Here is a 12,252-nt window from a genome sequence, read left to right as displayed (position 1 = left end):
CTCCCCTGGGCAGGCATGAGGACTGCTCTCGATGGCTCTTGTAGGACCAGCCCTGTGGCTGCCTTGGTGCTGTGATTTGCAGGTGGGACAATCCCAGTCCTCATCAGCAGCATTTTGCCTCTCATCACCCTGCCCCCCTTTCATCTTGAAGCTGGCCTTCCTTGGGTTCATGCTGATGCGGGAGGGCTGCTAACTGAAAGGCCAGAGGTTCAAATCCACCACCTACTCTGTGGGAAAAAGAAATGCAGTGTCGTCCAGTATGGATTCATGGCCTCAGACAGCTATCGGAGGGTCGCCAGGAGTAACATGCACTGGACGATGGTGAGCTGGTGCTGCTGTTACCTGGCACATGACCAGTGAGAGCTGTAAAGCTTTTCGTCATTCTGCCGTCAGTCACTCCAGCCTGGCTTGTAGGCCCTTGGCCATAACCTCGCATTGAGTGCCATCAAAGCCTTGTGACCATCCTGCTCATCCTAAAATGTCAGCTGATTGGCCTGGCCACTGTTTGCCAGAGTCTGCCGCTCGTGCTGACCACGGTTATTGAGAGGGAGGACTCTGACGTGCCCAAGGACCATCAGAAAGAGCTGTGTGCACACAGTCCATTTCCACAGTGAAAGTACTGCCCAGTTTGAGTGTTTGGAACTTTACCTGTGAATGGTCTGTAAGGCAATTCTGATCTTACAGTTTAACCTTAGTCACATGATACTGAAGTAGATGTTCCTAAATAATATAGAACATTCTACGGGGGATCAGCCAGTGGACGGACACCCTTTGGGTCACAGGTCAGAGCCTGACGTGCCTGGGGGCCCTGGGAGCGCCTGGTAACAGTCCACCCCAGACTCACTGCTGTCACATGGATTCCGAGCTGTGGCGGCCGTCCAGGACCAAGCAGAACTATCCATAGGTTCCCAGGGCAGTGATCTTAAGGGGACAGGTTGCCAGCTCTTTCTGCCCCAGAGCTGCTGGTGAGTGTGAACTGCTGACCCTCGGATAACAGCCGTGTGCTTCCCCCAGCATCGGTGCATGAAAGTGATCCTTCTCCATCAGCTCATTGACAGATACACAGCCACTGCTGTCAGGTCAGCTTGGGCCAGTGACCCCACAGGACAGGACAGCACTGGCCACTCACAGTGACCCCACAGGACAGGCCCCATCGAGAGTCCAAGGGGCTCCCGTTAGGCAGCTGACCAAGAAGTGGACAGTCCAAAGCCACTTTCCAGGAGAAAGATGAGGCAATGTTGTGGGGGCGTCAGCCTTGAGGTTGGTGCAGCTGCTTCTGCCAACCAGGCTCCTGCCATTGCAAACGTTCCATTCTTCTGGGAATTAGAGCTTCAGATGCTCCTTTCCTCCTGTGGGGACCAGGACTGCCATCCCCCATCCCCTGCTCCGCCCTCCACCCTCCTGGGCCCCTGCTGTCACCTGGCTACACCAGGACTGCTGTCCCCTGCTCCCCTCCACCCTCCTGATGCGTCTGTGAGGCGGGGGACCTCTCTTCTCTGTGCGTGCACATCAGGTGCATGTGTTTTACGAAGCCAGACCAACTGCCAGCAAGTTGATTCTGATGCAGAGAGATCCCCGGAATGGCCCTCGGGGTGTGGAGATGGTCAGGCTTTAGGGGAGCTGACTGTCTCCTCTGCCTCCCACGGAGCAGCTGGTGGATTTGAACCACCAACTTTCAGGTTAGAAGCCAGGCACTTTAACCACTTCATCACAAGACTCCTCATTCAGACGTGTGCTGGCCACAGGACAGTAGAATGGCCTGTACGGTTTCCTGGGCAGTGGACTGCCTCCTCCCTCGTCTCAGAGCATCCGCTCCGTCCAAACCCCTGAGCTTTGGGTTTGCAACGGAACACTTTAAGCATTGCGCCACCAGTGCTCTGCATATATTTTATTATTAGTTATTAAACGCACCTCGGAATGCTACTAGCGTCAAGGGCCAAACAAAGCCAACTGGGACCCTGGCAGACCTCGGCCACCCCGATGTTTCGGTGCATGTTAGGCGTGATGACTCCTGACCAGGAGAAGGCCCTCTTCTTTCTGTTCTGGTCAGTGTCCACTCTGTCCTGTCTGATTGCTGGGACTTGGGATTACTCTAGAAAAAGAACTGCTATGTACAAGGGCAGGGGCCCTGGTGTCAAAGTGTGTAATGTGTGGAGCTGCTAACTGCAAGGTCAGCAGTTCCAATCCCACAGCCTCTCGTAAGGAGTAAAGATTCCCAGCTGGGACCAGTGGGCCGGCACCATGAGTTGCTGGAAATGATTTGAGGCTGCAGGGTTTTTGTTGGTCCCCCCTTCTTGTTATACACTGTCAAATTGAATCTGACTGACACAGGAGCTTGTCCCTCCTTCTCCAGTGGAGCATCTGGTGGATTCGAACTGCACACCTTCAGGATTGCAGCGCAGCTTCTTGCCATTAGGCCACCAGAGCTCCCATGGCTGCAGGTTTTGGGTTATGTAGAAGGGGCTCTGATATTTGAATAGAATTACACTTTTTGTGGTAAGCTGGAGTGGCATCCACTTCCTAAAAAACAGCCTCTGGAAACTTTATGAACTTAGATAAATGTCGATGGTTGTAGAGGGGCTTCAAGCCTTTTTTTCATAGGGTCACTATGAGTCGTGCTTGACTTGAAGGCAAGCAACAACAACATGTCTTTAAAAGACTAGAGTTTGCTAACAGTGGTAATGAATCAGTTTTATGTTTGAGTTAGTGGTTTTTAAATTTTTTTTTCTCTCTCTCTCTCTCACACACACACACACACACAATTTGCAAGGTAAAAATGTATCCATTTGAAGAAAGAGGAACTGACTCGGTGGCTCTTACATAGCAGGGCTTTTGCCAGAATTTGTGGTCAGCATGAAAGTGGTGTGCTCTGCTTGGGGAATTCTGCCTCGTCTTATTTTTTCCTTCCTGAGAAAACTGCAGCCCGGAAGAGATGCTTTGGTGCCCCAGCTCGCTGGCGTTGGTGGAGAGGGTGGGTGGAGTGGTGGTTAGCGCGGTCCCCTGCCCTCACCTGCTGCCTGCAGAGGACACAGTCACTCACAGCTCTGGGCATGCAGGCCCTGGGCGCCGATGGAGCATCTTGTTCTGGGGTGGGTGGAGAGCTGGCCTCCTGACCAGCTTACAGAGGGAAGGGCGGGGCATGGGGAGAGCTCCAGCGTTTGTTCGTGTGGTTTGTGGTGTTGGTGGGCACCATCCATCTGATTGGGGTGTCAGGATAACTGTGTGGCGAGGATCCCTGCCCTGTGGCCTCTCTTCCTTGGTTCCTGTGGATTCGAACAGCCGGCTGTCAGGTTAGTTGTTACCGCCGCAGAGCACACTGAGTTGATTCCCGTCGTCCAACGTGACAGCAGAACTGCCCCCTGTGCTCCTATCGGCTGTCATCTCTATGTCGCAGACCACCCGAGCTTTTTTCCCTGGAGCCGCTGCTGGCTTTGAACTGCCAGCTGTTTGGTTAGCAGCCAGGTGTTTAACCGTTATGTCACCAGGCCGCCTGGGTTTTGTCAGAGAATTGTTTACAATGTCCTAACCAGACTGCAGGGTGGGAAGTCTTTGTGAGAAAAGTTTTGAGGCCAAAGTCCCTATTATGATATAATCAAAAGACATGGTGCGTTGGGAAAATGTGCCATCAGGGACCTCTCCAAAATGCTAAAAAGAGCAAGAATATCCACTAAAGAGTAAGGTGCGGCAGATCCAAGTCCTGGTACTTCCACTTCCTCGCTAGGTACCTGGAAGTTGGACGCTGAGTAAAGAAGACTGAGGAAGGACTGAGGCTTTTGAGTTGTGTTTGCAGAGGCGCATTGACTATCCCGTGGTGCCAGAAGAGCGGCCAAGTCTGTTTTAGAGGAAGTGCAGCCGGAGTGTTGCTTATAGGCACGGGTGGTGAAACTTCATGCCATGTGCTCTAGACATGTGGTCAGCAGGGGCTGCTCCTTGGAGGAAAGACGTCACGTTGGGAACGTGTAGAGGGTCAGAGGTGACTGTAACACAGGCATCGAGTGTATCACATGGTGAGGACGGTGCAGGTCACGGCAGGCTTCAGAGCTGGTGTTCCCAGGGCCGCTTGGAATCCTAGGTGACTCCGTGGCACCTAACAACAACAACAACAACAACAACAACGGCCTCTTTGGGGGATCACTCGGCACCAGGATGGGAATGTCCAGCTAGAGAGATCCAGGAGGGTCAGAGACCACCTTTCCTCTGATGTCCGGGCTGTGGGATCAGGAGTCGTGGTTACACTGTGGGTTCAACACTGGGCTGCCCACTGAAAACTCAGTGGTGCCCACGAGAGAAAGAAGAGGCAGGCTGTCTGCATGAAGGTCGCAGGTTCGGGGTCCCTGCAGGGCAGCCGAGCCCCGGCCCACCAGGTCCCTGTGATTTGGAGCCGCCTGGGAGCAGTGGGTATTAGGGAGTGCATGGTGGTGGCTTTTGGTGCCACAGAGTTGAGGTGATTTCGACTTGTGGTGAGCAGAGTGGACCTGCCCCGTGGGGTTTCCAGGGCCTTCCAGAGGCTGACCCCGAGGCTCACCTGCCATTATGCCTCTGGTGAGTTTGAACTGTGGACCTTTGAAAAGCAGCACTTGAGGGCCTCGCCGCTTGCGCCACCAGGACAGCCCTCGTTTTATGTTTTGGGTTGTGTATAGTAGCTGTTTTGATGGGAGTCAGTTGGACTTCGTGTGCTGATAACTAAATCTGGAGTGAAATCCCATGACGTTTGGGTAATTCTCAGGAACCTCAGCGTAGGCAGAAGACACTGGGCTAGTGCAGTGTGCCCGACCTGCTCCCTGCTGTGGAGAGGCCCAGCTCAGATGCCGGCCAGCGCTTTCCCCACTTCCTGTCTGCGTTTCTCATTTCCGCTATTCCTTCTGCCTTCTGCTTTGGAACACGCGCTGCCTTTCAGTCTCTGGGTTGGAGGTATGCTTTATGGTGTGTTCTTTCACGTAACACCTTCCTGCGCTACTGTGTCGTTTGAAATGTTTCTGTCCTCGTGTTGCTGTCCTGTATCAGGAAGTGCCATGTTTGTGCTTCTTGAGTCCTGATGGCATAATGCATTATGCATTGGACTGGTAACCAGCAGGTCGGCAGTTCGGGTCCACCGGTCACTCCCCAGGAGAAGGCCCACGCGGTCTGTTTCCGTAACAGCTGACAGCCTCGGACACTGCAGGGGGTAGCTGGGTTTATCAGCTTGGACTCCAGGGGCAGGGAGTGAGGACGCTGATGTGAGATGTCCCGACTGAAGTCGACTTGGTATGAAAAACATCCCTTGACGCTTATACAGGGGGACCTCTGGTAGCCAAGTGGATAGGGAGCTGTGCCACCAGCCCAAAGGCAGGCGGTTTGAATCCACCAGCTGCTCCTCGGGAGACCGAAGGGCAGTCGCCTGTGTGATTTACAGCTTCTGGGAACCTGTTGGAGGGTCAGCCGTGAGTCAGTTTCTGATCGACAACAGTATGTGTGTGCACACGGGTACTTGGCAGAGCAGGTGAAGTGTCCGGCTCCCCACCCCCAACAGCCACTGTTAAAAGTTTCAGGTGTTGGAACTGCTGAGTAGACGGAGGGCTCTGGCTGACGTGATGCCGGCAGATGCGCTTGGAGAGGCCCTTGCAGTGACCTCCTCCTCGGATGTGGATCGCTTGAGCGCAAGGACCTGTTCTGTGTCTTCATTACCCAGTGCTGCTGAAACACATGGACTCCTTTCTTTTCAGTCACTTTTTAATAAGTTATATTGTTGGTGAAAGCTTACAGGGCAAACTGGTTTTCCCTCCAGCAGGTCACCAGTGGGTGACTTCAGGGGCTGCACGTTGATTTTGTTGCAGTTTTGGAGGCTGGAGTCCACATCAAGTCTTCACCACCATCAAAGTTCCCAAGCTTCCTTGTTTGTGGTCTGGCCTCAGGCCAGCGTCCTATGGACCCCCACAGGCAGTCATGCAGCGTGCCACCTCCCCTCCTCGCCCACCCCCTGTGGGATCATATCTCCAATCTGCAAGGTTTTTGTTGGCTCATTTTTAGAAGTCAGTTGCCAGGCCTTTCTTTCCAGTCTTTCTTAGTCTGGAAGCTCCTTTGGCCTGTTCAGCATCCTTGTAACAGTGGGCCCCACTGACAGACTGTGGTGGCTGCACGTGAGGTGCACTGTTGGAGACTTGAACCTGGGTCTCCAGCGTGGAAGGGGAGCGCTCTACCCTGAACCACCCCCATCTTCTGAGCTCCCGGGGATTCACCGACAGTGAACCTCACCACCAGCCCTTCACGTGGACGTTTCCTCTTCAATTCTTCAGACGGTCTTTCTTCTTTGCCTTTCTATTCCGTTTGGGTGAAAGTTTGCAGAACAAATTTGGTTTCTGTTCTACACTTTATGCACATTTTGTTTTATGACTTTGATTGCAACCATCTCAATGTAACAGCACCTTCCCCATTCCACCCGGGCTCCCCGTTTCCATTCGCCCTCCTCCCCACTTCTTCCTGCCTCTGAGCCTTGGTTGGGGCAGTGCTGCCCTTTGATCTTGTGTGACTGTTGGTCTTCTGTGGTTGTAGGTCGCCGTTTTTGAAGCGGGCTTGTTGCCATCAGTACTGTTCAGGGGACAGCTCACGCAGGAATTGAAGCACATCCACTGTTGTCAGGCTGATCTGAAGCCTTGTGACCCTCCCCGTGGTCTCTGTGGCTTAAACTTCATGGGGTGCCCAGGCTGGCAGCACAGCTCCTTGTCCACTAGGCATGGGAAGCACACGTGCTGCCCATCTTTCTCACGAGTAGCAGTTGGAGGATTTGAACCGCTCAGCTTTAGGTAAGCAATGCAGCAGATAGTACACTATGCTGGTAGGACTCCTTTCTCGGTTGTAGAAGGGAGATGCATTTTAAAATCCCTGAAGAGTGTGTACGTTCAGAGTCTGTGCCCTGCCTGTCATGCTGGGGCGTTCTGGGCGGGGAGAGAAGCTGTGACTCGGGTCTGTCTGCACCCTCCGCCTGTGGCTGAAGATTGGTGTTCAGTCTGGGCCTGGGGGCGAGTCTGTTACCAGTTGCAGTCACTTCTGCACTGTGACTGAGCTCTGGACAAACCACTTCAGAAATTCTGCACCGATGTGTGTTACAGCCAACACTCTGGAGCAGGAGGCCCTCACAGCTCGGATGGGAGAGAAGGAGAAAAATGTGTGAATGAGTGAATGGAAGATAAATTTGTTAACTTTAATTCAAATTACAGTTGAAAAACTCTGTAGTGCCCAGGCCACCTTCCCTCATGGGAATGAACATCTTCAGACACAGCCTTTAATGACCTGTGGCGGGAATCACCAGTCAACAAGATCATGTTCTAGTGAGATGATCCGAGTTGCACAGCAATTAAGCACTCACCCTCGAACTGGAAGATCAGTGGTTCAAACCCACCTAGACTCTCTGCAGGTCCTGTAAAGGTGACCACTGAGGAGACCCCCTGGGGCAGGTCTGCCCTGTCACACAGGTTACTGTGGGTTGAGAGTGACCCTGCGGTGCCCAGCAGAACAGTGAGGGACAAGGGCTGAGATGAAGCCCCACTGGGGGTGCAGCAGCAGAAGGCGAGGTGACAGGCTGGAGATTTGAAGTCGCCCAGGGGTGCACAGGGACAGGCCTGGGAAGCGACTTAGGCAGCCACCTCTATCCTGCGTGCGTTTACACACGGCCCACATGCATGAGCTGGTGTGTACACTGGGTGCAAGGCTCCCCTGTCAGCCAGGAGGTGGTTGTCTTAAAATCATTCTTCCACAAGCATCTAACAAGTCGTGTAAGGGCCCAGAACCCTTCAGAAATCCTAAACCACCCATCAGGGAGCTCTGATGGCCTAGTGGATAAGGAGCTGTGCTGCCAGCCTGAAGCCCACGGTTTGAATCCACCAGCTGCTCCGTTGGAGAAGGATAGGCAGGCCCCTCTTGCTGAGATCTGTGGCCTCAGAAACCCGAGGGAGGGTTACCATGGGCTGGAATCGAGGCGATGGCCATGGGCTTTAGTGTCCTGGAAGGAGCCCTGGTAGCGTGACTCAGGTGCTGAGGTCTAGGTCAGCAGTTCAGATTCACCAGTCGCCCCACAGGAGAGAGAAAGATTTATGGCCCTGGAAACCCTGGGGGCGGCCCTCCTCTGTCCTGCAGCGTCACAATGGGTCAGAACCAACTGAGCAGCGGGGGTGGTTTTCTCCCGCTGAAGCCCTGGAGTCAGTGACCACTGCTGTGGGGACACGGTTTCAGAGAAGGTGTCTCTGGCCTGGGGAGTTTTCTCCTCCTGTGTTGTCTGCCAGAATCTGAGTGAGGCCAGGCCCTCGTCTTAGGCCTCTCCTTTCCTGTCACGGTTGGACGAGCGTTTGGGGATGGGGTTTGCTGACCCCCTTGGGCAGAGTGTGGGCTGCCTTCTGGAACTTTCCTGAACAAGACCATCCTGGCAACTTCCTCACTGCTCCGCACTCAGCTCTGTGTGGTGGTTTGGAAGGTGCTCAGCTTCCTGCTGGGTTATAGAAAGCCTGAGTCATATTCTGACAGCCTCCCTGCAGGAGGAGAGTTAAAGGAAAAACAAAGCCCCAACCCCAGAAAGGCCTTCATTAAGTAGACATGACTGTCTGTGTGGACCTGGGAGCCCCTGCTCTGTAAGTGATTACAGGGTTCCCAAATTCGCTGAAAGCTTGTTCCTTTGAAATTCTGGAAAGTGTCGCAGGGACCTCCCTAAACATAAACACTTCCAAATGAAGAACTGAGGTTTGTTTTGGGGACTAAGTGGGACCTGAATGGGGCCTTTCAGGAGCTGGGCAGGCCCTGGTAGGCCAGTTCCAGCAGCCCCTTCAGGGTACTGGGAGGCCCACCTGCCGCCTTCCTCTCACTTGCTGGAGGGGCTGGACCCTGACACCCCCTTGGGGTCCTGAGAGGCTGAGGTGGACACAGCTCTTCTCCGCTTGGAGCGGACACATGGCTTCACTCCAGTGAGGTGCTAAGCGAACTAGCTATTCCCGCCCCTCCCCTCTTAAAGGAACCATGGTGGCACAGCTTTGAAGCGCTTGACTGTGGACCTAAAGGTTTGAGCCCAAGTTACTCCAAAGTAGAAGGCTGTCAGTCACCTTGTACAGAGACTGATTTTAAACCCCATTTAAGCAACCTCACCTCCATGGACTCGTCCTGACCCCCAGTGTCACCTCCTCGGGGCGCCCAGCATCTCCTCTACAGGCACGTCCTGACCCCCAGCCTCACCTCCTCGGGTCACATCCCGGCCCCCAGCATCGCTGCCACAGAGCCTGATCCCGAGGCTGGAGGTCTTACAGGAGGGGCAGCCTCATCTGTCTCCAGACGAGCAACTGGTGGGTTCAAGCTGCTGAGCTTTCGGGGAGCAGCCCAAGCTTGAGCGACTGTGCTGGAGTCTCTCCAACTCGGGACGAAAGTGCTGTCTTCTCGGGCTGTGGGTGCTGTTTCCCGAAGGCTTGAGATGGGCAGCATCTGTGCGGGTCCACGTCTGCCATCTGGGCGTCTTCTTCCAAGAAATGTTCCTTTGGATCCTTGCCCATTTTTTTAGTACACACACACACACACACACACACACAGAGTCATGTGTACACGTGTGTGCTAGAGAACCTTTCCGTGGGGACCCTGGTGAACTTGGGGAGAGCATGTTGGTTTTCTCTGGTTGGTGACACTGATCACAGGTCTCACCTAGTGGCAGCATTCTCCCTGCTTCCTCCTTGTGTTTCCTGTTTCCATATGCCTTCCTCCCCCACACCCTTCCAGCTTTCTTGCCCGGTAAATTCTGCCCCTTTTCTTTTTGCTTTCTTGGGTTCTCTGACACAAGCGCTTTGGTTTGATGAAGCCCCGTTTCCCTGTTTCTGTCATTGCTGGTGGTCTTGGTACCAGTGCTCAGAGGCCTTTTCTACCCGAGGTCTTGACGACACCCTCATAGTCTCTGGGAAAGGGGAATTTCAAGCTGCCAGTCCCCCTGAGAGGAAGTCGGGCAGTATGCATCCTGCGTGTTCACGGGCTCAGCCCCTCGGAGGTGTCCTGCTCAGGCCTGCGGGGTCGCGGTCAGGACCGACTGGAGCGCCGTGAGAGGGCTTTGTGTTTGAGGGTGAGTTAAGTTGGTGGCCTGGTGGGGAATGTGGTCAGGGCTCGACTGCTGGCTGAAAAGGTGGCGGGCGGTTCATTCCCACCCAGAGACACTGCGGGAAAAAAGCCTGGCAACCTGTGGGTGCTCTGCACCGTGGGCCACTGGGAGCTGGAGTCTCCTTCTCACAAAGCGGCCGTGGACACAGTGGACACAAACTCTGTTCTGCGGCTGGTGTTCTCACAGTGGGAGGTGGGCCCTCAGTGGGCGCACTGTGGGCGCTCACAACCCTGCGGATTAGTGTCGGCAACCCTGTGCAGTGCTGTGGGGGAGCAGAGGTGAGAGAACATGGGGTGCAAGCCCACTTGTCTAGTCTGTGGGTGCTCTCGGGTTAATTCCGGCTCCGTGACCCCGGGCAGTGGCTTAGGGCTCCTCGAGGCTCCTGGGCCACCAGCTTTGTTGGTGAAGGCACTCGGCTGCTAGCTAAGGTAAAACTCCACAGTGAGTCCACAGCCGCTTTACGGGACAGGTGTGCAGTGTGTCCCCATCCAGGTGACAGCCCGGTAACCTTCTGGGCAGTGCTCTGTCCTCAGGGCCACTCTGAGTCACAATGGCCTCCATGGCAATGGGTGGGTTTGGTTTAGGGGTGTGCATGAAAATGGGGAAATCTAGGGACATATCCATAGAATTTTCTATACAAGCCTTCAACAGAGATTACATTTCAATATCAAGGGAAAAAAAATCACCACCAGCAGAGCACTAGATAACACCATGAGAGACAAAGATTGAATTTGTCAAGGAGTCCATCTTCCTCGGGTCCACAGACAGCACCTTGGTAGCAGCAGTCAGGGAATCAGAAGACACGTCACACGGGGAGTCCTCTGTCCAGGACTCTCCAGAGTATGAAAGAGCAAAGGCGACAGCTTGGACTACAGGGTGGGCCTGACCCATGTCCTGGGAATTGCGTTCGCTCCCTAACGCTGGACAGTGAGTAAGGAGGACGGAGAATCACTGCCGTTGAGTCGGGCGCTGGAGACGAGTCTTGGAGTCTCAAGATCACAAACCAGTCTGTTCTGAAGGAAGTGGAACCAGCATGCTGCTGGGAGACAAGGGTGGGGCTCTTTACTCACTTGGCTGTGTTTCTAGGAGAAAGAATCTGCGGGGAGAGTCACCCTGCTGGGAAAGGCGAGGGTCAGTGAAAGGAAGACCCTCAGCCTGATGGCTTGACTAGAGGGCTTCCGTAGGACGCCGGTGAGGATGGCCCAGGAGACCAGGCTCGGAGCTGGTGTGCCTTGGGTCGCCGTGAGTCAGAGTTAACGTGATGGTACCTAACCACAGTGACCTAGTGATTAAGCAGCTGCAGATAGTGAGGTTGGCAGTTCAGACCTACCAGTGGCTCCTTGTGGAAAAGGTGCATCATTCTGTTGCATAGAGTCACAGTCTCGGGGGCCTGTGGGGCAGTCCCCTCCGTCCTGCAGGGTCACATCCTGCAGGGTCACATCCTGCAGGGTCACTTGAGCGCGCGTGGACCTAACGGTGGGTTCTGAGGGAAGCAGCTCCGTTTTCGGGAGTCAGGCGTCCTCTGCAGTGATTCCCCCGGCTGGCGGGAGCAGACCGTCTTTATCCGAGGGAGTGGCTGCGTTCAGACTCCCCGCCTTCCAGCCAGCAGTCCATGCTTCACCCTCTACCCAACAGCGCACCCTTCCGAGGGGCTGCTGACCTCATTCCGGAGGCCGATGAGGCTGATGGACCTTGTATTTCCACTTACTGAGAACAGTCAGTTCTGAGGAACTCCGCAGCTTACAGACATTTCTCCTCCAAAGAGGAAGTTACTGTATGCTCTCCAGGAGGGGGTGTGTGAGAGACAAGGGGGGACAAAGCGCACCCCCAGCACTGCCCCGGGCATAACCCAGCACAAGGACCACGTGCCCTGTGGACCACCACCCCTCTCCTGCTCCCCGCCCTTTCCAGGCGCTGTGGTCAGTCTGTCCATCTGACCGAGGTGGCGTCTGTGCACCTGCTCTTCTGCAGCGGGCTGACCTGTGGGACAGTTTGGGCTCAGATGTGAAGGTTTCCGCAGGATGAGGGTTTCCTGGGGAGTCCCCACAGCCTGGCCCTGCTCTGTCTTCAGTCACAGCTGGGTCTGGAATGTCCTTGTCCCCCAGGGCCTCTCCGCTGTCCAGGGCCTGAATGAAAGCCAGGCGGGAGCCCCTCAGAAG

General features: G+C 54.7%; 1 protein-coding gene across 1 annotated transcript in view; it reads left to right on the top strand.

The window, feature by feature from the left end:
* The window catches only part of SNX8 (sorting nexin 8), a 44,685-nt gene that overhangs the window by 2,400 nt on the left and 30,033 nt on the right, over positions 1 to 12,252 (top strand). Inside the window, exons 2-3 of the mRNA XM_006889735.1 lie at positions 9,132 to 9,254; positions 10,280 to 10,371. Coding sequence (XP_006889797.1) covers positions 9,132 to 9,254; positions 10,280 to 10,371 — 215 coding nt within the window. The remainder of the gene's footprint in view (positions 1 to 9,131; positions 9,255 to 10,279; positions 10,372 to 12,252) is intronic.

Source organism: Elephantulus edwardii, unplaced genomic scaffold (assembly GCF_000299155.1).
Source record: "Elephantulus edwardii isolate Elephantulus edwardi_28Jun2011 unplaced genomic scaffold, EleEdw1.0 scaffold00080, whole genome shotgun sequence".
NCBI lineage: Eukaryota > Metazoa > Chordata > Mammalia > Macroscelidea > Macroscelididae > Elephantulus > Elephantulus edwardii.
The sequence above is the reverse complement of the archived record's forward strand: the minus strand, read 5'-3'. Positions and strand labels throughout refer to the sequence as shown.